The sequence below is a fragment of the Lygodium microphyllum genome, chromosome 4, assembly GCF_053477565.2.
Source record: "Lygodium microphyllum isolate KBCC chromosome 4, Lygodium_microphyllum_v1.1.10, whole genome shotgun sequence".
In the NCBI taxonomy this organism is placed as follows: Eukaryota; Viridiplantae; Streptophyta; class Polypodiopsida; order Schizaeales; family Lygodiaceae; genus Lygodium; species Lygodium microphyllum.
The window spans coordinates 135360443-135387963 of record NC_141138.1 but is presented as its reverse complement, the minus strand read 5'-3'; the positions used below and the strand labels follow the sequence as shown (position 1 = coordinate 135387963).

Below are 27521 nucleotides of genomic sequence, written 5' to 3'. Positions count from 1 at the left end.
CCACAGGCCCAACACAACAAGACGGAGTTTGCCCCTAAAATGGAGAAGGTCTAGATAGAGCAGATGATTACCAATGCCATCAACAAAGTCAAGGAGTATGACAACAGACTGAGCATAGTGAACAAGCAGCTGAACGATAAGATTAAAAAATTGGAATTGAATATAGAAGCCCAAGATGGGGAGATTCAATCACTTAGGTAGCTATTGACTAACATTCAACTCAACCCCAAGCTAGAGGAAGGAGAAATTCAACCTAGCATGACCGAGGAGCTTACCCACATCAAAGAGGAAGTAGAACAATTCCAAAAAAAGGAGGAGATGACGAAGGAGGCTGTTTCTTAGGCAAAGATGCTCAAGAAAACCCAACAGCAAATAGAGGAGGCGGAGCAATGGATTCAAATTGCAAAGAAGGGAAAACACCTAGCACACGCACCTACAACAACCATAATCAATGACACATTGGAGGAGGAACAAAAAAGGAAAATGAGAGCACTCCATGTTCGGGTAATGGGGCTGAAGATGCATGAAAAAGTGGATGAGGACACCAAGGTGCTATACACGTTAATGAATATTAAGAAAGACACGTATGTCTCCACTTGGAGAGTGGGCAAGAAAAGCACAGAAGGGGAGAGCTCAAAAGAGCGTGCACTCATTCTCTGCTTCCCCACCATGGAGGCTAGGAGAGACTTCCTAGCTCAACGTCGTACATTGAAGGGGACCGGTGTGTTTTTAGGTGACGATCTCACACCAACCCAACTAGCCCACATGAGAGAGTGCATGCCAAAAATTAAGGCAGCCAGGGAGGAGGGCAAACTCGCCTTCTACAGAGGAGGGAAAGTGGTAATCATGGAGAGGTGCCACAAATGACGGTGTGAGACCTATGGGATCAGCCTTGTAGTGGAAGTTTGGAATTGTAATGGAGCCCTCCGATTGGATGTGGGAGCTTTTGAGGAGACATTCAGAGGGAGAGATATAGTGTTCTTCTCCAAGACACATCAGGGACCACATACTACACTTCCACAAGTGACATGCTCTAGGTGGGAGTCAGCTTGCAGAAAGGAGACACACACTATTGTGCCTATCCTCAAGTCAGGGGCCCCTAGTTGGGCATACATTGGCTAAGTTATATGTTTCCATCCTTGAGCATGAGTTAAGTAGGTGGGCAGAGATGTGGGGTCTTAGAGCACAGGGACAGGCTGGCTTTAGGAGAGGCTTATCCACATTGGATCACATCCTCACACTCCGAGCGATCATTGAGAAGGGAAGGGCCCATGGTTGACGGACCTACTGCTGCTTTGTGAACCTACGCAAAGCCTTTAACACAATACCGAGCGACATGCCGATACATAGATTACATGACATGGGAGTACCGAAAGAGCTCAGTTGGGGTATTTTGGCACTGTATGAGAGAGTTGTGGGCAGAGTCTGGACACCTGAGGGCCTTTCAACACCTACTTACTCCACCATTGGCGTGAAGTAGGGATGCCCCCCCTCTCTGACATTATTTGGCCTATACATTTCACAAGAAGAAGATAGAGGAGCTCCACTAGTTGGCTCTTGGATACCTCTCCTATTTTATGCGGATGACATTGTATTGATAGCTGACTCTCCTGAGGGTTTACAAAGACACTTGGATGCATTACACTCCTATACTTTGGACAATGGGCTTTTAGTGAACCTTGGTAAAACCAAGGTGATGGTATATTTAATACTACACCACAATGGGTTAGGAGATCAGCACTTAAATTCACATATGGATCTAAGGAGCTGGAGCATGTGGATTCTTATAGATACCTGAGAGTCTTATTCATAGGGCCCACCTTTTCTATGTGAGAGGCAGCAGACTAGACTGACTCGCGGGTACACAACACTAGGTGGTTTGGAGAGGATGTGCTCACAGGTGCAATTCCAAGAACCCCGCACCAAGCTATGGCTCTTCGATACACTGGTCACATCCACACTACTTTATGGAGTATAGATATGGAGGCCCAGTCTTGACCACCGTAGTAAATCAGGGCGCACTTATGACAGATGGAGGTCGATGGAGAAACCCCTAGCGTCCATGATATCTAGGATGATCAGATGTAAGGCCTTAGTGCCACATGAGATCATCAGAGCCGAGCTAGCAACTACACCGATTGTGGTAGAGGCCCTCACTTGATCGGTCGCATACATACATAGCCTATGGGACTTACCCAGACACAGATATGCACGGTTGGCCCTTGAGTCCTCCAGGCAGCTTGCCAGATAAGGGGATACTTCATGTTGGTATGCATAGATGTCGGCCTGGTTTGAGCTGCATGGCTTTAGCATGGACAAGTTACCCCCCTTCCGGTACTTCCTTGATGCACCATCTCTTGATCTGAGCAGGCTACAAATTCGCAAGATCATCAAGATGGATCTTACCCAGTTGGATATTAGGTAGACATGGTTGATGCCAGAGTAGAAGCTAGGGACAAAGATGGCTTTCTACCGCGAGCATTTCCTTCATACCGCAGATGATGGATTTATTGTTCGCCCGAGATACATGGACACCCATCTTTCCCATGGGATCAGATATACTATTGGCCAGTTGCGCACCTCCTCACATCAGCTAGAAATTGTGACTTGCAAATATAGATCCATCCCACCAAAGGAGCGCGTATGCCAAATATGCCAATTAGAGCCAGAGATAGAGGAGCATTATATCTAGCATTGCCCAGCATATTATGAGGTCCATGGTCGTTTCCACTGTCTCTTTAGAGACGGATTTGGAACCACTATCCAGAGTCATGGATTTTACCGATCAGCGATGCCTTGGCCTCTTTCTTCTCGAGATACGACAGCTTCATGACATGCACCTTAGGAGTACAGCTGCTCCAAGACACCGAGGCCCTTCATAGAGGCAGCTCATAGACTTCTTTGCAAAGGAGACTCAAAAGACTTCAATACAGTTACAACCACAATCCACACGAGAGCCTCTCTCACCGCCACAGTCCACACACAAACAAGGAGTATTGAGTAATCGGGTCGTTCAGCTTAGCCGATCCAGACGTCCTGGGCCTTGACACAAACATCGACGACACCTTCATAGGCGGATACAGGGGATTATTGCTCAGGCTAGAGCTAGGCCCTCCATACCCACATGAAATTGTACCATTTTGGAGCTCATTGTTACTAGATAGAGCTCTATGTTTTACACATAGTCATAGTTAGTTTCCTTTCTTATTCTGCTTGTGCTACATATTTTGCCCAGACAGTTGTACCATCATACACATGATTGTAACTCGTTTAAGGAGACGAGGAAGCCAAAGATACTAAGAACCAAAAGCTAATTGAACAAGAGTCATAAAATTCTACTCCTATGTAAGTAAAACCCTTGTCAGATGTTTAGAAGTTAGTCTCAATGATGCCAACAGGGGGGGGGGGGGGGGGGGGGGGGGGGGGGCGGGATTTTTGCTCTATATGCAAATTACAACACCATAAAAAGGATTCTACTCCTATGCAAGTAAAACCTTTGTCATATGTTTAGAAGTTAGTCTCCATGATGCCAAACATCCAAGAAGAGGTGCTGCTCTATATGTACCATTCATTCAACTCCATAGAAGCTATTCAACCATGGGTTTCACTCCTATTGCCTCAAGCACGGGTGGAGGGGGGGACTTTCCCCATACAATGAAATTGATCAACACAAACTACCCTTGAGGGGAGTTTTGATAGTGATAAAGGGTGACTAGAACTTGCCATGTGTAGTTCAAAATCAATAGAATCTTAATTCAAGAGCACTATTGATTAGTAGACTAGTGGCACATGCAATGATGTAATATATAAGAGCAATTTAGTCTTGACAAGACTCCAAGAACCCACCAAGAGGTGGAAAATTTTAAGAGGTCCATTCATCCATTTAGAAGGTAAGCATTTGATTGTGTGTTGACCCATGGAAGTCTTCGATATACCTTAAACTATCATGTATCAAGCTTATTTAAAGGCATCTACCCCTAATGAGAAGAATGAATTACATCTCTCTCTCTCTCTCTCTCTCTCTCTCTCTCTCTCTCTCTCTCTCTCTCTCATATGGCTCATTTCTCTCATGGCACTCACTAAAATCCAATTATGCTCTTACTCTTGCAACAAAAAGGCGTTTTGTTTTATTTCATCACTATCCATGTGTTCGTATCATCTTCTTTTTTTTTCATTTATGTTTTCTTCTTGTGCATAAGTTCTTACTTTTCATAATTCACACTTTTACCTGAGCTATTTATTGCCAAATTTTACATTTTTTAATCTAGAGAACATGTCTAGATTGTACGCTTGGGTTTCAATTATGCCTACTTTTCAAGCTTCAACACCCTAATTCTCACATGTAAACCCTTTGAGTCCTTGCATTGGTTTGAAATAGTATTTCACTCGTGAAACTTGTCTTTTTCTCATCTAACATACAACATGCATGAATTAGCTGCTTCTAGGTGCTCTTGGCATCACTTCCTGCTCAATCTATAAGGATGCCACAAACACCATCATATTGCTTTGCATCAAGGTGCTTGACCTTTCAAATCAACTCTTAGAGGCACCAGTATCAACCTAATCTAAAAGCAAAACTCTTGAAGGCTTCTAAAAGTTAGAAGCACAAACATATCATTTTACATGCTTCATATAATGGACTTCATAATTCCTTATAATACAAGAGATTAGTTTTCACATCCACCTTAGCACATATATACATGCCTCATCCCTGATCATCATTGTTGTGGGAGTAATCACATCCATCAACATTTTACATTGCTTTTTTGCCTTATGCATGACAATTTCTTGAACTTAGCTTCTAGTTCACAACTCAAGATGGTCGAATCATGCGAGACTTTTACCCAAAAGAGAGGAGGTCCACAATACCATTGCTGTCTTCTATCATCCAATTTCGCAAGAGGGAAGCAACCATAGTTCAAACACTTGCTGATAAGGCTCTAGTGCGATGCTCATAAGGAGTACCCTTGGCTTTCACCCAAGTTGGCTATCTATCTCATGCCACTTGTAGTGATTATCCTTCTAGTAATTATAGTTGTTTGGTTTGTAATACCAACCCTAGATTTGGCAAGGCCATTTATGTAAATCTTGATCCAACCAATACTATCAAACATCGACTTAAAACACTAAACAAGTAATTGCAGCAACAATCAGAATAGCGACACTAAACAAGTAATTGCAGCAACAATCAGAATAGCACCATGCATTGGCAATAGCATCATAAACACACCATGCAATGCATGCAAGAGCACACACAAGCCCATACTAGACTATTCACCATAACCTACTAATCCATTAAGTTAAAATTGTACATCCTAAACCACAAAATAGCTCTATTTTTTCTCAACTTAATCATAGAGGATATATAGGATGAGTGGAGACGTCTTAAGAAAGAAATGAGATGAAACTGATTTAAGGATTTAAAGTTAAACTTGTTAGGTGTTGAAAGGCTAGGATTTCAAATGCATTGGACTACATGTGGATATTCCCAAAATTGGTTTTGCCCTTTAGCAAGAGGCTAGAGCCTCAAGAGTGAGCTGTGATTGAAACAGCTAACTTAGCTACAGTCTAAATAACTTTTCACACCTTTGAGAGCAACCTTTTTCTTTCAGTTTATGTTTGTATGATCACAACCTAATTACATGTTAAGAACATCCTTTGGCCATTCAACATTCTTGATATATCCCAAATGACCGCACATGATACTACATAGTTCACCTTATCAGAATTGCAAGTCAAGTTTGCTCATATCCGGGTCCATGTGTTCAACTCATAGAACAAAACACCAGGAACCAGTATTTGCTGTGATATTAGGCCCCTCATTTGCGTCCTTTTTAATCCTATGTCTTTTGTCCTTACACAACCTCAAGTTCTGTTTTTTTAAAGAACTGAATTTTTCTTTCTTTAGTTAACAATGGAGGTGCTTGTATGAGCCTCCCTTTTCAAAAAACCAAGAGGCTTGCTAATAACTGTTTTGCATGGGCTCTATAATGGACAGGGTACCGTGTAAGCTGCTGAAAAACTTACAACTCTCTCTCTCTCTCTCTCTCTCTCTCTCTCTCTCTCTCTCTCTCTCTGCCTCGTGTATTTCAATACCTCAAATTTAACGTTTAGCATCACATTAACTCAAAAAGATAAGTTGACAACAATAGTGACTAAATACCCTTTGGTAGCCAAAATAATGTGGCAAAGCTACCACATATATTACCGAGAAATTCTACCAAGAGCTGAGTTAACCAAAAGGTAGAATGCACCCTCCCTCCCTCCTCCAGTGGACCATCGAGATCTTTTAATAAAGAATGCTTGAATGGTAAGCCCCAAAATAGTGAATCAAAAATAAATGTAAAGAGCGTAGCATTTGAGATTTCTCCCCTTCAACCACAGCATATGAAATTAATATTCCTAGGGTACTCAAATCCAAACTCTGAAGATTATTCTCCTCGTACAACATTTAAAGCTATCAAGCGATAGCTAATCACAGTTCATAACTATTTATGGAACGAAAACCCATTGCAGAAGTTGCCTCTCAGCACCAGAAGTTGCACTCCATTGTCAGGAATGCAATGGTGGCAAACAATTCACAGATTAGGATGGGCTATCAGTGTAAAATTCTGCCTCCAAATGATACCGGCAAATAGAAACTGAATTTAAATAGAAAGTTTGGCATAAAGCTCTCTTATAGTCCAGTGATGTGAAACAAGAGAGATTGGACCGGAACCATCTATAGTACATTACTTGGAAAATGGAATTGTAAGCTAAGAGAATGCAAGATCAAGTGTTGCTACAAACCAGATTGTGAAAGGCTCTCTCTCTCTCCCTCTCCCTCTCCCTCCGCCCCCCCCCCCCCTCTCTCCGGACAGCCATTCAAACCAATTAAAGGTACCAGTTATCTGCTGGTAAATCATTTCATCAGGACTCATCGATTGCACAAGCACTTGATCTAGCAGGCATGCTGGAAAAACTGAAATCATCACTGATCAGCCATGCAAGTGTGCCAAGGAAACAGTACAATCACTACAAGAAATAATCAGGAGTTCTTCTTGTTACGTCAGGTTCTCCCCGTCTTGGAGCTGGTTCAAACTGTCCAACAAACAACACAGTATTTAAGTTCAACAATACAATTTTCTTTCAAAAATCTCCATGGTTTCTGAAACGACTTCCAACCTGTATAAATGTGTGCCCCATGTTGTCATCAACCTCTAAAATGGAAGCCATATTTCCTGTCAAAGTCAAGGATACAAACTAAGTCTATACGCACCCAAACAGAAAAATCCCAACACCAGATGTACATTTGTTGAAATCAAAGCATCCATGAAACTTAACTGCAATACATCATCTTTTTGCTATCCAAACAGAATATACACACACGCACAGGATGTCCAGAGTACAAACAGTGCAGATTACAGAAATTTCTAGTCATGAACAGTAATGGATCCAGTCACCATGAAAATGCCAACTCCAATGATATTTCACTGCCACTTGGTTTGACTAATCACGACATAATCATCATGACACATGACACAAAATGGCCTCAAAGAAAAAGAGTGCATACATGAAGGCACACTTTGTCACCATGTCCCAAATAACAGATGAGACTTACCACATCGATAACAGTAATTTGGTGCACTGAATATCGTGACCACCTTTTGTTCCTGTACCCAGAAAACATTATTAGTTATGATTTGGTTAAACAAATTCAAAAGCACTTCAAACCTCTGAAAAAACAGCTTTCTGTTGAGCCTCAAAGCAGTCTCATACTGGTGTCAATTACATGAGTAATTACAAGTTTTGAGACATGGTTGCCACTCACCAGCCCCTATTGCAGCACAAAGCAACCTACCTTAGCAACATCTACTTTCGCAACAATTTCCCTTATCTTTTTTTAGCTGAGTCACGTCTTTTTTGGGCAATTTCATTGAGAAATTAGTTTTTCAGATTTTGAAGAGTTCAAAGTTAATTGGATCTGAATTTCAGTGTTTATCAAGGTAGATACTACCTTGATAAACAAATTTCTAAAAAGTGTGCTGTGAAGAGCCTTTTGTATGTAAACACGAAAGACAAAAAGTGGCTTGTTTTCTACAAGACTATTGTCCAACCTCAAAAGTTGAAAGACAATGGAAATGAAAGGTACCTACAAAATTTTCAATGGTACAACACAGTAGCATTGGCAAAGGTACAATCTCGAGTAACAGTGCATCAGAAAGACTTACATGCCCCCAATTGAATCCTTCCATTACTAGTTGATGAGCTCTGGCTATGAGCTTCAAATTGTTAGTGTGGTTGAACTGTGCTGATATATCCTGCAATCAATGGCAAAGTACTCATGTAAGTTTCAGAGTTGAGTACAGAAATGAAACTTGGATTATAAACATGTACAAGACTGAAATAGGAAATAATACTTGTCCAAACGTATAGCCAGCACCACGAGGCGAAATACCCCATCCACAACGATCATCTGGATCAGACCACAGCAAGTCGCACATGGGCCCTTCATGTGGCACTTCTTGTACACGGTCGAGTTTCCGAACATTGTCAAGTGTATCTATAGATGGTGACAGGCCCCCATGTAGACAAAAAATCTCTGATTCAACCTACCGGAGATTCGGACAAAAAGAAGACAATTCAGAAGGTCAAAAAAGAGTACAGAGCAGAAAAGCCACAACTTTGCATTATGCAGGACAACATGTACATATTGTGGATAGATGCAAAACCCTCGAATATCAACATCATAGGACCAACCAGATAGTCTGACAACCACAAGTTAAGACCATTGTAATTTCAATTCTATGAGACTTCTATACTGACGACAGGCAGAATTGTTTTTGAAAGAAAACTATCACACAATCTAACTCACATCAAGTTTAGTAAGCTCTTAACTTCTCTGCAAGAAAGTGTCACTTGTAATTAAATTGCTAGTTCAGGCTCTATATTATACACATAGTTGTGCGAATCTTGGTCTCCTTTCTAGCTCACCAATAGGTAACATTAGAACAATACGATGGTATATCGAAGCATGCACATAAAAAGTACAACCATTTCCAATAAAACCAAAAATCTCATTAGCATATGCCCCCATTGAAACAAAGGAAAGGGAGCTATTGTACCTTTGAACTGTACACATCTGTCATATGCAACTTAAGGATATCAATGAAATTGAAGTTGAGAGACACACCAGTGCTGTTAATGGGAAGTAGTCAAACAAGTCTGTGAAGATTTTCCATACATTTGCATTCCCATACCTGCATTGAAAGATTTAAAAACTAGTTAGTTCCTTAGTAAGAAAATCAAATCAATTGCATGATTCTAATTTCTATCCTAGCAAAGTAAGCACATATAATCATGCATAAAGGTGTTCTAGTGTGTTCACTGCTGCTCAAAATAACAACAGTAGCATTTGTAAACTATAACAGAAGATGAAGAAACCAGTTCCTTGAGAAAGTATGACGACGGTCAGGCAGTAAAAAGAGAGAATCCTACTCACAAGGGAGGATAATGACAAGGAGTTCTTTAATGGAAACTTCCACACCTTTGGTGCCAAAATTAATGCTAGAGCCAACAATCCGGTTTGATAACCCAGATGCATCCATTTAAAAGACATGAGAAGAGGATGGGAGTGCCTAAACACCTTTGAGTAAGCTTTCTCATACGAATTGGCTCGTCTTAATATCAAGAATTCACCCCCATTACTCTCAGCATTGTCATTCTTACCAGCATCATGACCACAAGGAATTTTCATCTAAGAAAGTACACAACAAAATCAGCTTAACCTTTTTTAGAGAGCACACAATAAAAAGGTAGGAAGTATGATGTAATCAATAGATTTGATACTTTAGAAGTGATAACGAAAGCCTTCCACCATGTCCACAGGATGTCCAAAATAACTTTTGATCCCTAAGCTCAGAAAAAACCCCTTACGGATCTACAGACATGACCTCAAAAACATATGGTATAATTTATTACACACAAAATTTCCCTCCTCCTGTACACTGTCTTGAGAGGACAGCAACTGGCCAATTTTAACACACAAAATTAGCAAGCATTGGATAAATTTTCTCAATCAAATCTATTAGGCACAGTCAACACATGGAAGACATTATGCTAGCTCCCTTCCGGACAACAAGGAAACAGCGAACTAAGCTATGAAGATGCCTACTCTTCATCATTCATGTGGATATCATGATCTGGTCAGCAGCACCATAATCAAGCAAAGCACGTCCGAAGTACCATACAAATTTCGTCAAATCCACTGTAGGGACAGTCTTAACCATGGGACAAAAAATCTGTAAATGCTTGGGTTAAGAAGGTAAATGTGCAAAGACTCAGGCTCAAGCAGGAATTCAACCAGACCTAATACTCATTTTATTTGGATAGATTGGTTATACCACTGGTTTGAGTACACATGCTTAAACTGAACTAGAGTCTAGGATTGAATGGGGATGAGAATATCTTCAGCTTGAGTGGCTGTAGGTCTGTGAAGGGATGTGTTCTCAAAATGCCACTTGATATTTAAGCTTTTGAGTGTAGTTTCAAGATACACATGTTGCCTGAACTTCTTGTCAGCTTGAATCAAGACCAAGTGGCTCAAGAGTGTCCCTTAAACAGAGCCATGCATTCACATTTTCACTCTAGCATTTAACACAAATGCAAAAGCTGGTACAGGGTAGAAAAGTGAAGAAGGAAAAGGGAGAAACTTAAAACTGAAATTTCAAAGAAAAACACAGCCTTCCCTAATTATAAGGAGGATGCACGTCTTCAGTTGGAGCATCCTACTCCTGCCAGAAAGCCCCAAATGAATGCACGACTAGTGCTCTAATCTTTACATATGGAAGCCCTTAGTTCATAGCCCTGTGCTTGCTTTCTCGTTCTGATATCATCTGGGCCCAGTTTCACAAGGAAAAAACTGAGTTTTAGCTTTTTGGCCATTGACATCAAAAGCAAAGGCTGGGAAAGCAAACAGAAAGGGAAAAGTCAAGGGCAACACAAAAGAAACTCGTATGCTGAAATTAAGCAAAACCTGGCTTCTACTAGCCATAAAAAGCTCCCACTCCTTCCAAATTGTCGCCTTTACCTTCAAGTTCCCAAAGTTTTCCCGCTAACTCCTGCTGGCCCAAATGTCATCACAACCAATCTCTCCTTCCAGATTGGCATCACAATCAGCTCCATGTTCAACTGCAAAGCTTGTGTGAGGTGTTGGCAACAGAAGATTGAGTTGGCTGTACAAAGCCGACAGAATAACCACAACAATGTTATCTTGCTCTCATATGTGGGACTCCATGCTTGCAAGCCTAATGACTTGTATCACAGTTCCCTGGTCTCTAAGGGAGAAGGGCCTACGCCCTTTCACCACAAGGTATAGTGTATGTAGCCCCATTCCAATTTCTTTTTTAGAGTTGCTACTGTTTGAATCGTGAGACTTTTGTGAGCACAATCCGTTTCAGATCAAGCTATTCAAGCCTCAAGAGGGAACTATGTTGCAGACAGAGTCATCTTTCAAGCAAAGGAAATGGGCAAGCACCAGCACAAGGGTGATCATCGTAGGGGGTAATGGCCTTATTTATAGAAAGGAAACAACTAGAGCAGAGTTCCCAACTAAACTGATGTAATTTGAGCATATGCCAACCCTAGCCATGTGGATCAAGGAACAAGAGAGCTTCCTCAAATAACTCAAGCATACCAGTCCACAAATAAGAGTATCTATTGCAATATCCAACACATAATTCCAATTAGGACCTTCTGGGAAAAAGTTTTCCAAAATGGCATATTGTATTCAGAGATTGTGTGAAGCCAAACAAGAAGAAAGATCATCAACTCCTATAACTCCATCAGATAAAGTATATGTCAAGCAAGAACAAAAGTCTGCAGCCCATGTAGAAATTTAAGTTTCAACCGTGAGAAAGTCAAATAAAACGCCTGAAATACTATAACAGGACATGAAAAAGGTTAAGATACTTACTTCCTCAAACATTCATCATAGAAACCATATACCTGTGTAATCTGTTCAGACCCCAAAACAGGCCACATTTGTTAGAAAAAACAGTTTACAGTATCACAGGCAACCAATGCTCTATTCTCAACAAATTCACCAACCTGTCGACTTTCATGATTGCCCCGAAGTATTGTAATTCTATCTGGGTAGCGAACTTTCAAAGCAACCAAAAGCTGTCCATAAGAGAAGTCATTAAGCATCACGGACAACAAATGCAAAACCAACCAATGCAGTGATGACCTCATGAACTTTCACTTACAAGCAAACAATCATCAGTCCCAAATCAAAGGCCTTTGAAGCTTTTTGGTGTTTTCGCTAGCAAGAGATTTATCTAAAGATTCATATCAATGCCATCAGAACAGCACTGACACTAAGGTAATGCTCTCAGTAGTTCACTAACCTATAAGGTCCGATAGTACAATTTTTTGTGAGGAGTAAGCTCCTGTCAGAGGCTTCACATGAGCTTCTCCGAAAAGGAAACAGGATGTTACAAGGATCAAAACTAAGCCCTCTTTAGATGGCAACATCACGATGAATTACTACTTTGGGAGAAGACTTACTGTCGCTGTTTCCACTGAGTAATAACCCCGGTCCACATAGTCTCCCATGAATAGATAATTTGTATCTGGACACTGCAGCCCACCACACATTCCAACAGAATTATTCTGACAATTGTTTATAGAAGAGCAAACAGCAGTCAGACTGCAGCAAGAAACAAAAAGGTATCAAAAAGAAAGCAGACACCATAAGCACACACCTGAGCAGCTAATGAGCAGACTCAAACCAACACACCACAGAAAAATCAACCACATACAGCATGTCATTCATATTACAATCACTTCCAAAATTACTGCAGTTGCTTCCCAGAGAAATCAATCGTCATATGCAATTTTTTGGATCAAGTCCGGAAAAATTTTCTTGTGTGAGAGTGTCACACCTTATTTACACTGATCACTTGGACAACAACATGCTTCTCCTCTTTGAGAGGTCAAGGGAGTGCTCTATTGTAATTGAGAGTGCTCTTGAAATTTGCAGATTACAATTTGCTTATATCTCTTAGGAAAATATTACACTCTTACACTTGCACACCAAGGTAAACACCTAACATTTCACTCCAAAAACATTGTGTTTCACCCTGAAATGACTCACCCCTAGGGAAGGTTCCAAGTGGAATATGAAGCGAGAAGGCAAAATACCACATATGTGACAGTTTTTATAAACTGTGAGTTACATCTTACACATATTACAATCAAGTTGTGTCCATGGTTGCTCTAACTTAGGGATCCACAATAGGTCAATGATAAGGGACTATGACAAACTTTCCTAGGTCAAATGTATCGAGGATACACTCAACTTTGCATAACTAGAGCAAGAAATTCGACAATACTCAACCCAAATAGGAAAACCATAAAGAAAAGACAAATGTCAAGATACTTGTCAATCACAGAAGCTTCCAAATGTCCGACCACTTGTCACACCTCATAAAATATGGTTGGACACTTATCTTGAGCTACTCTGGATGCTGCAAATGGAAATCAAAATAGGAATTAATGGAATACAATGAGCTTAATGGGTTTGGTATCTGAGTGTGTGGGTGTATTGATTCAAGCCTTACGTATCCTCTCAAGACATCTTTCAAATTTCAAACCTTTCTCACAAAAATAAAATAATGACCATCATTCAAATATTAACAGCCATGGAAATATGAAAGTCATGGAGATAGATTGAGGGTTGAAGATGGACAAACCTTCTCGAAGGAATAAATAGACAACCCTTCTAGAAAAAATAAATTCTACTCAATCCAAGACATTTCACTTGTGAAAACAGTCAATACATCTTGCTAAAATTTGATAAAAGCAAGCTAAAACAAGGTTCCAATCAGAATTCCTCTTTTCCAAAGCTCTCCAACAAATACTTTGAACCCTTCAAAGTGATTGACAAAATAAATGATGACTTTTTTTAAATCAACATGAACTTCTTGCTTATTGAAAAATAGATAATGCTTTCTGTGTAAATTCGCTAAAGCCTTACACAAGAACAAAACCCAAAAAACCCATTATTGAACATCTGCAAAAAGTTGAAGAAATGTACTGGTCTTGGAGTGTGAATAGGTCTTATTTCAAAAGGATTTAACCACAAGAATTGACCTTGTGATACGAAAATTCTTATTGAGATTTAAAGGTTTACCCACAACAGATACATAATGGATAGATGAAAATTTATGAAGAATAAGCCAGACATTTTTCAGCCCTATGAAGAAACTTTTCAACTCATGCCAACTATAAAGACAAAAGGTCTATCACAACACAACAAAAAATGAATTTGTATCCTTTTGATTAATTTATATATTTATTTACTTATCAAATCTGTTTCATTTGTAATTACTAGATATCTAGAAAAGCGCATTAAAGCTAGCCATTGATAAGCAATCACAAGTTATGGTAAACCGATGTATTTGAGTAGAGAAAAGATAGTGCACACTTCCACGAGTATAATCTGATTCGGTACCTATAACCAAAACTCAAGCATATCAAAGTCCAACAAACCTAAAGTTGGCCCCATCCATCTCCATGATCATCCTCCACTCAATGATCATCAAGTATCTCCATATTTCCTCTTCTTTTGCTATTCTTTTACAAGATGATAAACCTATAAATTCATTATAGAATCTCCTTCTCAAGCTCAAAAGCAAGAGGCAAGCCATATCGATGTATTGCAAATCAACAACGGAGAACAATTGATTTTCCCTCTTTCTACTTTCATCTAGTAAAGAAATCAATTGTTTTTTTTCATCGAAAGTGATGCATGTGTGAACGTAATCCCTTACATGATCTTGCAAGAGTGAAAATTACTTCTTCACACTCTTAGATTAACTATAACAAAGCTTTTTCCTCAAGGACTTGGATTGAGCAAACATACATTACTTCTACGAGAAGAGGGTGTTAGCAAATATATCAACTCATGTGTGAGTCTGTATATGCTTTAGGGCTGGGCATTATTTAGGATATTTTAGGTATTTTTTATGGTCTTCATATAGGTCATATTTAGCATTTATTGCTAACCAACCAGCATTAAATGCTGGCCGACCTTATCATATTGAGTACATATTTTTGTCCTATTTATTCAAGCTCATCCTCCTCAGTCAGTCAGTCACTCATCATCACACTTGTGGATCTTTTGCTAGGGAGAGGAGCCAGTATTGATGCCCAAAGCCAACGAGTCACCATTGTATGCGACTGTCTCGTGTTGGATATATAGGTTCCATCTCCTGAGCATACATCTGAGTTATTATCTGTATTGTGTTCTTCAGTGTTCCTTCTTTCCTTTCTCTTTTGTCTTGTGTTCCAACAATTTATTACAGCACATGTTTATGCTTCCATTGCTGCATCCACTTCTAATAAAAGGGAGGAGAATTTTGCTCATCTTCCAACCCTCAATCTTATCTCCATTACTTTTACGTTTCCATGGCTATAAATTTTTAAATGATTGTTATATTCAATTTTAAGTTTTTTTTTATTTCTTAAAATGTTAAGTCTTAAAAACATGTGAATATTATAATTGTTGAATATACTATGTTGTTCAAGACACTTACATCTACCTTCTAAGTCTGTCAAAGAAAATCGTTGATGTTACTAGAGATGACTTGTACAATCATTAATTACTAGATATCTAGAAAAGTGTATTAGAGCTAACCACTAATAAGTAATCACAAGTTACAATAGACCCGCCCAGTAGATTAGAGAAAAGATAGTGCATACTTCCACCTATATGATCTGATTCAAACCCTATAATCAAAACTCAAGCATATCAAGGTCAAACTCACCTAAAGTTAGCCCTATCCATCTCCATCATCATTCTCCACTCTATTGTCATCGAGTACCTCCATATTTTTTCTTCTTTTGCTACTGTTTTACAAGACATGAAATCTATAAATTCATTACAACATCTCCTGTTTTAGCTCTTTTTTCATTTCCAAAACAAAAAGCAAGCCATAACAATGTATTGTAGATTAACAATGAAAAATGATTGATGCTATTGTAGATGACCTATATAGTAATGACATCAACCTACAATATGTTCTACCTACATGTTATACACAACAAATTTGATTATATTAGCAATCAAGACAAGAAGGAGATAGAGCAAATTGTCCAAACACTGTTGTTACGAGATGTCAAAAGCAAAAGCGAAAGCGATTGTCACTATATTTTGATATTGATGTGTGTGAACATACTCACGAACACCAAGACACTTTTTTCCCTCTTTAGGAGGTTTTTTTTTCACCTTGTATATATGTCTATTCACTTTTAGGGCATACTTAGTCTAGTAAATCTTCTTTATTGATACTTCTCAATACATTGAGTCGTACTCTCTGAAGCTTTTTTTTCTCCAAGCTATATACTTGCATTCCTGCAATCCTAAATCCAACAATTGGTATCAAAGTAGACTTCCACCACTATGGCAAAATCCTCAACCCTAAATTTGCACAATTGCCAATACTGCACAAGCTATTTCATCCTTTTGTGTAGAATTTTCAATATCAATCATAAGAGCCCTTACAGTCTCCTCTATATTGTGCTACATAGCACAGGTAGGCTTTGTGCATATTTTCCTTTGTGCATATTTTCCTTTATACAGGAAACTTTTGCATTAAGTACAATCAATGTCTATGGTTGAAAACAATGATGTATTCCGTATGTTTGTTGTTAAGGACAAGTTGAATAGAACCAACTATCAATTGTGGACTTACATGATGCTTGTCAACTGTGGACTTACATGATGCTTCATGTATTGGTTGCCAAGGGACTTTGGAACATTGTATATGGAGAGTAATTAACATCTACATTTCGTAGTCTTTTGTCACAAAATAACCTTGAAATTTTTCATGAACCAAAGAAAAGCTAAAAAGTAACCATCTTAAAAAGACGATTCTAAAAGAAGATAGCATAGCCCTTTTTTCTTCTCCAATTTTAGTGTTCGTGTAATGACTCTTCGAATCTATACTATAGCAAATTTTATAACTCCTTTTTTTGTAGGTATCATTGCAATAGCACCTTTATCTTGTGACTTGCCTCAATGTCAAGACTCTTTATCTATCATATTGCAAATTCTACATCATGTTATCTTAGTGTATTGCTAGCATCAAAGAACCTCACAAGGTAAGTAAATGTCCACTGTGTTAAAAAAATTCTTTCAAACCTTGAAGTGTAAAAGTCAACTCTCAAAAAAATTCTCTATCACACAATACAACTAGACATACATTTCCATTCAATGCCATCAATAGATGAATGCCAAAAAGCCAATCCCTAGCTAAGGTATCTAAGAAACATAGCATAGCATTTATTAAAGCTAAAAACTCCAAAATGAAAATATTAAAAGCGAGGATAATCAAGTGAATATAACTCCACAGCTAAACAATCACACCATGGATGGAGAATCTCGAAGGTTGGAAGCAATTAATAATTTAAAGTGATCAAGTGACAACCACCATGCTTGCTACCACCTTTGATGACAATAAGCAACAACAACTAATTCTTCTAAAAAAGGATGAAGGTGTTAAAACTTAAGGGAGCGTATAGCCATATCTACTCTACTAAATCGACGTTGTGCATTTCTGTCTTAAGTTAGCCAAGTTATGATAACCTCATAGGAAGTACCATGAGCTTGTAATTGGAAAACTAACATGATAACCTAAAAGAACCAGAAAGCGAGAACCTTCAAAAGCCTCAACTCTTTAGACCATCCAAGGGATTAAAATCGGATGTCTCAATGAAAGGTTCAAAATTAGCAATCTCCAACTCAAAGATCAATCTCTCTTCTGAAGGTGATAAGACACACATGAAAGCAATCTAGTTGGGATTATATTTTCCTTATAAATTCAAATAGAAGCAGCCCCAACTTTTGTTGCAATCTTAAAGAATGACTTGCATGCTGCTAAAAAAGAGTGATTATAGCAAAACGCGTCATGAATAAAAGTTCAAAATGCACTCCAATGAGCATTCAAGTAGGTATCATTCTAAGCTCTAGCATCAAGATATCTTCACATTTGCACCTTGCAAACCTTGGGATTTGTATTTCAATTGCAATTGAGGTCGTCTCAACATGTCAACTAACATGTCATATTTGTATTTGGCAAGTCCTCAATTTCAGCTATTACAACACCAACAAGCAATCCTTTCCAAAAAATCCATGTTTCACAACATGTACTGATGTTGTGGGCAAGGTAATCAAGAATATTTCACCCTCGAAACATCACCCCTAAAACATTGCATTTCACCCTAAGCTATCTCACCTCTGGGCAAGTCCCAAATGAAACATCAAGTAAATTGATAATACAACATATACAAGATGGATATCACAAACTATGAGTTACGGCTTACACATATGATACAATCCAAATCCTCTCATCTCAACAAATACATCTTTTTTCGAGTACATGCAAACATGCTACACGTGCACATTGAAATAGAGTAGAGACTACATATATGCATTAAGCATTAGAGTATAAGGTTCTTAAGGTTCAAAAATGTAAGGTTATAACAATTTTACTATTTTCTTGGCAATGTATCTACGAGAGTGAGGTTTCGCCTTTTATCTTTAATTTATATCAAAGGTTCCAATTCAAGCTGGTGGAATATCACCATTAATAAGGGTTGAAAAGGTTTAAAAACAAGGCAATATCGTACCCTCATAAATAACAAAAGATAAATAAGCATGACATGGTATAACTAGTATGCATGCAAATTCCACCAGAAATTTTGAACTTTTGAAATTTGTCATTTAACAATCATGTGTCAGCAAGCTGTTTCGCTCAGGGTTTTCATGTTTCAGTGAAACATTTCAGCCAGCCATTTCAGGGAGATGTTTCAGCCAACTGTTTCACTCAGGGCATTTCACGTTTCAATGAAATGTTTCAAGTGTTTTAGGCGTTCCACGTTTCAGGGCTAGCAACACATTTCAGGGTTACCTTGGTTATGGGTGTACCATCAACAACAAATGTGAGAAGGGAAGGCATCCCATGCACACCCTAATTTCTCAGCAAGTGGACATCCTAATCGGACAAAAGCCTGCCTTTAGACCCACCATGACATCCATAGACACTTGAACTATTTAAGCTGCACATGAATGTCTACTTTGGGATCTTGGATCTGTAAAATTCCGAGTAAGGAATCTTGATTAACCATAGAAATAGCTGTCCTACATAGTAAATACATGGTTCATGTTGTGTGGTACATACACGATTAAGCACCACGACACTTCACTTATAAATTTAAAGGAATAATTTTCATTTGCAACGAGGATCTAACACCATTCTCAATACACTCTTACATAATATAAAGGATGCATTCTCTTACACTAAAGGATACATCACAAAGAAAATTAAAATAGCACAAACGCACCCTGTTTGTCTAATCCTAATCACACACATGCACTTCCTTCTAGAGATAAAGAAGATATACCTTTCCACCTATCCGAAAAAGCTCTGCAAGGTCATGAAATTGTCCATGAATGTCACCACAAATTGTGACAGGGCATTTAACGGGCTGCACGCATTTCAAAAGATCGGTTGATCAGTCAGGAAACCAAAACCCTGGCAAAATCTGACTGGTTGCCAGTCAAAGCAGAACATTAAGCATCTCAAACCTTAAACAAACAGCAAATAGACCAAGATTTGGATACCCACAGCCAACTCACAGACAATTCTTGAAGAATGTGCAAGTGAATGGCAAAGAAATGAAGACTGAGCAATGATTTCTACATTCCCAATGTCGAAGAAATAAGAGAAGAAGCCAATACTGAGAAGAATCTCTATAAGGTCCAGTATAGTGCAGGTAAATAGGATAAGAAAAATGGGGTAATTTCACACTACTAAGAACATTTCCCATTCAACTCGTAGCTTCCAAACTTACCTGCACATTGTTCTCTTCCATCAAAATTTCTTTGGCCTTCTCACACAAATTCCGTACCTGCATTAACCTTCAGACAGTCAGAGTTGATGTTTATCAATATTTCAGCTACATATAAATATCCAAATGAAGCAGCCCGGTATGCACAAGAATATTATACACCTTTTTATGACACAAATATTAACCAGCAGAACAAGGTATGTATATGAAAAAAATGCCTGTACTAAACAGAGCCATCCTCTACAAATGAAAACCACTCTGCACTCCAAAAAGTTGCAGGGGAACTGATTGTTAGGGTACACCTTTCCAGGCACTAAGTGCATAAGGCGAGCAATTTAGTAAGCCTGCTCCACCTTGAAAATTATACATCCCCTCCGTACAAAAAGTGAAAATGGCTTATAATGCAGTACCTCATTTTTACATTTTCATAACCAAAATACATGCTTGATGGAGTTTGCACCATCTAAACATCCATTTTCTGCCAAAACTGTAAGCTTTATGTTTAACAGCGCATCAAAAATGTGTTGAGATGTTCTACTGTATACATGTTTGATCAAAGTACAAGCATCATGGTAAAATCAAAGGACTCATGAAGAAGGAAGTAAAAAGCAGGGAGAGCATCTGAAAGACAGCAAACTAAGCTTACAAGTTCCAAGTGTTAAAACCAATTCGCACATAGATGGAATGTATACTGAGTTCTAAAGACCAGACAAGGACAAACAAGGTCTAGATATGTTAAAGTCACCTCAACAACCAAACTTACTGCTCATTGCCCTTATAGCAGTAATGTACAAGCATAAGAGAGTATATGAAAAGGGAGCCAAAGAAAGTGGATGATAAACTATACACCTGATCCTTCTCGTGTTCACAGTTGAAACAACTAAAACCTGCCAGCTACGGTCACTCGACATCATGACATGTGATCCTGTGACAATGTCATTTCATACAGGCTTAGCTGTAACCTATGAGTACGCCAAGAAAACCAAAATACTATGAAGCTAACTCAAGAATGATGGATAGACAAGAGAGAAAGCATTACAGAATCCCTTTATAAGCCAAACAATAAAGTGTCAAATGTTGCCAAGTTTTGCTTGATCAAAGCTAATAATGAGCTTTGCAGAAGCAAACCAAGAACCTGCCAACTGTGGGACTTCAGTCTCCAATTGTTTTAGCATAGATCTGATTGGCATTGAGCCCATCAAGCAACTAAGTGTCATTGTCACAAAACATTCGCATTGACAAACAGGTCTGCAGAGAAATCTAATTGTGGTCACACAGTATCTACCACAATAATAGCTGTTTCTGAGCAACTCTTCCTATTGCAGGCTGTACAGCTCAGTATTTTGTTGAATCCGACAGCATTTATGGAGGCTGTTTTGCAAGCATCTCCATGTGCAATTGTCGCATGCACTGTATCTTTTTTAAAAAGCAAATTCAACAAATTGCCTTACGGCATATCAGCGACCTGCAAGACCATCCTGTGGTTAAAATCATTCAAATATGCGCTCCTCTAGTCCTTCTATCAATATGTCAATAACTCTCTGTCAAAAATCTTTGAAAGTACGCCTTAAGCAAAAGCGGGAGCAAATTTCACAAAGACTCGATTAGGTCTTTGCCCTATCTGATGCACAGATGCTCGTCTCATTCGTCAGAGTCGCTTCAAAATGTTAGATTCCCTCGATGGAATCTACAAGAGCTAAGATTTACGCTGATGTGACCAATCGAACACGTTGCTTCATGTTTAACGTTCTGGACTTCTGTCATCCACGCCTCCCTTAGAGGGAAATTTTTACGATGCGGACCGGGAGCACACACTATTCCGCAGCTAACGCTGTTTCTTCAAACACATCGAGATGGCAGGACCGTGATGCCGAAGGACGAGGCAGAAAACAGGCGGCCCTGGGTCAACACAAAGAACAGGAAAAAAAAAAGGGGGGCAAAGATTGCACAAACCTCGACTTCCTGGAGAGGCTTGCATTGCAGGAGCTGAGCGATCTGCGCGTCCAGTTGGCCATTCCTCTCCACGATGGCAGGTGCTACGCTCATGACTCCAGTGCTGGGAGATGCAATGCAGACGCAGGCGCTCGATTGGTTAGGGTTTGGAGATCTGCGACAGGGAGGAAGAAGAAAGGCACACACAGAGGAAAAGGAGAGATGCACAGAGAGAGAGAGAGAGAGAAGGGGGAGTGGAGATCACTACCCCTTGATCTAAGAAGAGAGGGGGGGCGATGGCAAATGGAAGAAGAGATCACTCTCACAATCCCCTAGGAGAGTTCAACCAAAAGGAAGAACTTCCTCCGGAGACCTCTCTCTCTATGCCAAAAGGAGTATCAACAAACACAATTTTACAACAAAGGTACAAAAAAGGAAAATATTTGCAAATTTCATTAGATGCCTCTACAAGGATCACATGGTGCACCTCTCACAACCCTTGTCCTTACTAAGCAAGTTCACAATGACCTTTCAATGAGATATTCAAGCTTCTCCACTCGGTCATCGCAAGACAAATTCTCACTCTAGTCTTATCATGATCTGTTCTTTGTGGTTGCACCTATAATGCTAACCTTATTGCCTTTGCTTATGAGTACTCCTATGATAATGGAACCATTGAGTGGATGTGGAACCTTATTAAGCAAGCTCACAATAACCTTTCTATGTGCTACTAGAGCTTCTCGACTTCTAGCAAGAAAAATTTCCAGGTTGGTCTTATGAATGTGCCTTTGCTTGTGATCATGGACAATGGGAAACTAAGTGGATGTAGGCATTCATTATGTTGTTTCAATGCTTATTCAATGAAGGATATATTGAATAAAGTAAAGTTTTACATTGCTACATAATCTACACCCATCGAGCTAGAAGCATCATCTTGTAAGTTTTGTGCAACATGGGGTGTATTTTTGTGTATCCTAAACTTCCCACCAACCACTTCAAGTTTTTAGGTCACATGATGTGTAAGTTGTTTGCTAGTAGAAGAAAGTTTGAGGATCTCAACAAATAGATGGACTAAGATGAACTAGAACATCAACCAAAGCCCCCATCCATGTAGGAGATTGTGCTTGTTCTCCTTTATACTCATATACATGATCAAATTGGCTTCTAAGTCAATCATATTTTGAAGATATTTTGATTTCCTCTCTCGTACAAATCTAATTTGCACTGTGTAGAGTAAAGACTAAAGACATTAAGATTGGCAATAAAGTGACCAATCTATAACTTCCATTATTACCATGTGCTACTTATTGTCATAAACAATTCACAATAAGCTTCAAAAAGGAGAGATCAGTAGTTGCACTTGTGTAGGCACATCAATTCTTATGTGGACAAATAATGACTTGCTCAACGATTGAAAATGTCATTGGAGTATAAGAGACACAAAAGATATGTGACTTTTTTACCAATATGAAAATGTATAGAAGCAACCATTGAATGCCTAAAATTGTAAAATAGATTTCCTTTTCCCAAATTAAAACTTTGTGCTCATAGATGTGAATTGTATTTGTCCCCTCTTTGAGTTAGAAATGAAGTTCCTAGAAACAGGGTTGTAATTATGAAGATCGTTTCCTCAACATAAATCAATTTTTGCAATCGATGAATGAGTTAAGGCCTTTCATTGAATTTTATAGTAGGAGCAAACTTCTTGAAGCACATATAACCTTGAGCTTTCATAAAGCACTTGGAGCACAATGTGTTAAAGCTTCTTTAACTTGTTTGTGACCTAACGTATTTGCTTTATCTAGCCTACTCTACAAAATCATTCATTGCATCATATGGCATGAAGACATGTCAAAAATTATGTCCTCCTTTTACCCTACCTTTTTGACACCTATTCCTCCCTAGTACGCTATTATTCCATACCTTATATAATTAAATAGTACAAGTAAGTTTGCTAAAATTTATTATCATCAATTCTTTGAAGGATTGTTTGCACTATAAGCAAGATGGGGCATAATGTTGCTCCAAAAGAATTGCTAAAGAGGCCAATATCTCAAAAGGTGTTCATCGTAATCTCTGACATGCAATATGTGAGAAATCATACATTGGAGTGAAAGTCCTATGGAATGTATTCCCATTTCCTTTTCTCGCACAATGTCTTGTTGCAATGAATCCACTTATGTCGAATGAACTAGAAAGTGAAAGAGAAGGGAGAGATGCAAGATGGACTTAAGCAAGTCTACCTTACACTCTCCCTAACTAGAAGCAACAAAGCATTACGATCCAATGGAGAACTGCCTATCTAATACCGTTCAAGCTTATCTATTGAAACAATTGAAAAGATAAGCTCTAACATACTACTTTAACACTAGTCTAAACTCACCCACGATCCTCTAGAGCCTTGTTATTGGTAGATCGTGTATCCATGTATAATAAAGGACTCTCAGTGAGTCAAATATTATTATCTTCACTCCATGTTGCTTTGTAAATGCTTTTAGAATCTTGATCTATTGGCATAGTGATTGTTTGGATTGCTTGAAAGGATTATGGTTATGCAAGTGCTCTCTTCTCACTTCTCTTGTGAAGTGAGCCTAATTATGTTGCTCTAATGCTTCCAAGGCCCAAAGTCACACCCGTCCAAATGCTAATATGCAACATATAGGTGGTAAGAACGGAAGAGACACGACAACTCAAATCAAGAAAATACAATACAAGGGAAGGGGATAATTCAGCAATGGTGTCAATTGCCTTTGATATTTGAAGTCATCACTTAGATAAAGTTCACCATGGCATATGCAATGCAATATTCAAACTTTTTAATTGTTAGAGTAGGGGTGGAGGGCAGGGAGCATCACTTAGGCAACAATTGGACCATCGTAGATTGTGTTGTTCAAGCAATAACTTTTTTACTATGGCTTATGCAATGCATATGTGTCACTTGAGCATCCACTTTTTTTGCATGGACTATGAGTCATATATGCATCATTTAAGCAAGAACTTCTTTAGCATGGCTCATGTAGTGCACGTGTTACTTATTGGCACTTGAGTCAGAATATGTTTAGTGTAGCTTATGCAATGCAGATAGCCATGTATGTGCTTGTGTCGTTTAAGCAGTGTTGAGATGTCAAGCTCGACACGTACTAACACTCACATACCTGGATGATCGTTTTTGCATTCATATCACTAACATGGTTGGTACCTATATTGGCATATCATCGATACTTTATAGTTGGACATCAATTAGTCCACTTACCTAAGGTACATGATATCTATCTAGTCATCTTTCTAATTAGCATTTTCACACTCTAGACCACTTGTATATTATGTATGTTGTACTCTCTCAAATTCTTGTTAGACTCGTATAGTGCAGAAGAAGATGAAGAAGAAAGACCAAGGGTTTCAACTTCCTATCTTGTGTGTGCATTCACATTGTGTATCTTGTGTCCTACAAGATCTCTCTCTCTCTCTCTCTCTCTCTCTCTCTCTCTCTCTCTCTCTCTCTCTCTCTCTCTCTCTCTCTCTCTCTCTCTCTCTCTCTCTCTCTCTCTCTCTCTCTCTCTCTCTCTCTCTCTCTCTCTCTCCCATGGTATTAGAGCATTGTTCAAGTAAGGAGCTGTGAGTGGCAAGCACAAGAGTCTACAATGAAATCCTACTATGGAGTATACCTATGGAGATTTATCTAATATGATCTCCAATTAACGAGTCATCTTTGCAAGCTTGAAGTGCTCAAGGGAGTGTTGTAGACCTTTTGTTTATGGTTGTATAGTTGGATTTGCGTTTTGGGCATGTTTCAGCATTTATTCAAGAGTTTGAGGTTGCTCATATACGAATCCAATAAGATTCACGAACTATGCAAGCCTCATCATTTCGCAAACAAGTTGCAGGTGTTAGGTGTGGCAAATATATTTGGACACTGTTAAACATTATAGGTATTGCTCAAGGTATGCTTATGTATTGAGTTCAGTATGAGAGACAATTTACATGAATTAGCATGTTGTTGTTTATAAAGGCAGATTTGTGGGTTTTGCTGCACAATGTCTGAGGAACTTAATCAAATTGTCTCAACGATGCTTGGAAGTTTCGATTGACCAATTTCCTTATAGGTAAAGGTTATTAGAACTACATCAAAGAAGATAATGCTAAGGCTCTGGAGTTACTGAAGGAAAATACCATGCTTGAGGAGACTAAGGCATTTAATGAATGGAACCAAGGTGCTCGAAAACTTATGTTTTGGCTTTCCATCAATGTTTCAAACAATAATTGGGCATATATAGGATGCAAGTAGTCCTACAAAAGCATAGAATAACCTAGTCAAACAGTTTGGTACAAATACCAAAGCTAGAAAGTTATAGTTGAAGTCTAAGTTAAGCAATATCAAGCATGGCAATCTGTCTATTAGTGACTATGCATTAAAGATTAAGAGCATTGTTGAAGCTCTTGGATCTATTAAAGTGCAAGTTGATGATGATGATATAGTGGCTGCATGTTTGGATGGCTTGGGCGAGGAGTACAAGCAGTTTTGAACCTTCATTAATATAAGAGACACCATATCTGATTTTGCAATTCTAAATCTATGTTGATACTAAAAGAGAAAATTTTGAGTCTTGCTACATCTTCGTCACAAAGCAAGAACAATTCAGAACAAGTGTTCTACTCTAACACAAGTAGAGGCAGAGGTCACAGTGGTAGAGGCTGTGATGGTGGCCCTTATATCAACAAAGTCAGGGGCAATCTCATGACTCATTGGAGTAGTCACGTATAGGTGGTAGAGGCTAGTCTCAAGGCAAGGGGAGCCATGGAGGACATGGTAGACAAAATTGTGGTAAAAAAGGTCATATTTCATATGACTGTTTGGAAAAGAGAAGAGGTGGAAATAACATAGATGGGAGAAGACAACATAATAATTATGCATCTACCAGTAATCAGGTTAATAATGAGAAGAGCCGGAAACAACACAGATGGGAGAAGACAGCATAATAATTATGCATCTACCAGTAATCAGGTTAATAATGAGAAGTTGTTTGTTATGTAGCATATGATGAATGTAGTAAGTCTAGATGCATCAGCAATAATGATTGATAATGTATGGTATGTGGATTCAAGTGCCTCTAACCATATGATATCTCATGGAGAATAGTTCAGAGAAATGAGAAGTCCTAAAATGCTTGGTTTTGTGGAAACATGTAACAATTTAGCATATCCTATTGCTCATGTTGGGAGTGTCACATTGGTTGTGCATGATGGACAAGTTAAGGATTTGATTGATGTACTACATGTGCCTAACATCACAAAGAACTTGGTTTCTATGAGGCAAATGGTTGAGTAGGGATTGCAAGTCAAAGTTCAATGAGAATAGCTGCTTTGTATAAGATTTCAAGAATGAATTTAAACTAGTTGCAAAAGGCAAGATGTGGGAAGGATGTTTACCTTGGATGCAAATGTACTGATCGAGCTGAAGGCTGCTATGTTTGCACAAGGTGCATGATTTGTGGCTGACATTGACATTTGACGTAAATGTATTGGCCATTGAAAAATATGCAATCACATGAATTTGTGACGAGCTTGCCGCCTCAATTCAAAGTGACTAATATGTAGAAAGTGTGTAGTTAACCTCAATTCGAGATAGCGAAAAAATAAAGGAAAAAGTGAAAAAAGGATCGAAAAAGAGCAAAGGCGGCCCCTAAAGCTATGATGAG

General features: G+C 38.8%; 1 protein-coding gene and 1 pseudogene across 2 annotated transcripts; one reads left to right on the top strand and one right to left on the bottom strand.

Annotated features, from left to right (window-relative positions):
• Positions 1–63: 63 nt before the first annotated feature.
• LOC148037655 (uncharacterized) lies at positions 64–867 on the top strand (annotated as a pseudogene).
• Positions 868–6622: 5755 nt separating this feature from the next.
• LOC148037654 (serine/threonine-protein phosphatase PP2A-2 catalytic subunit) lies at positions 6623–22222 on the bottom strand. 2 transcript variants are annotated; one of them, XM_087676599.1, is made up of 12 exons: positions 21847–22222; positions 19897–19963; positions 19447–19530; positions 12547–12618; positions 12088–12159; positions 11954–11994; positions 9173–9239; positions 8400–8591; positions 8211–8300; positions 7601–7652; positions 7165–7220; positions 6623–7080 (listed from the first exon to the last, which is right to left on the bottom strand). In XM_087676599.1, the coding sequence occupies exons 1-12, from the start codon at positions 21906–21908 to the stop codon at positions 7015–7017; spliced, it is 921 nt and encodes a 306-aa protein (XP_087532725.1). In that variant the 5' UTR covers positions 21909–22222; the 3' UTR covers positions 6623–7014. The 2 variants fall into 2 exon arrangements, with proteins under 2 accessions (XP_087532725.1, XP_087532724.1); XM_087676598.1 differs by having other exon boundaries at positions 19897–19953; positions 21847–22219.
• Between the last annotated feature and the right edge of the window lie 5299 nt (positions 22223–27521).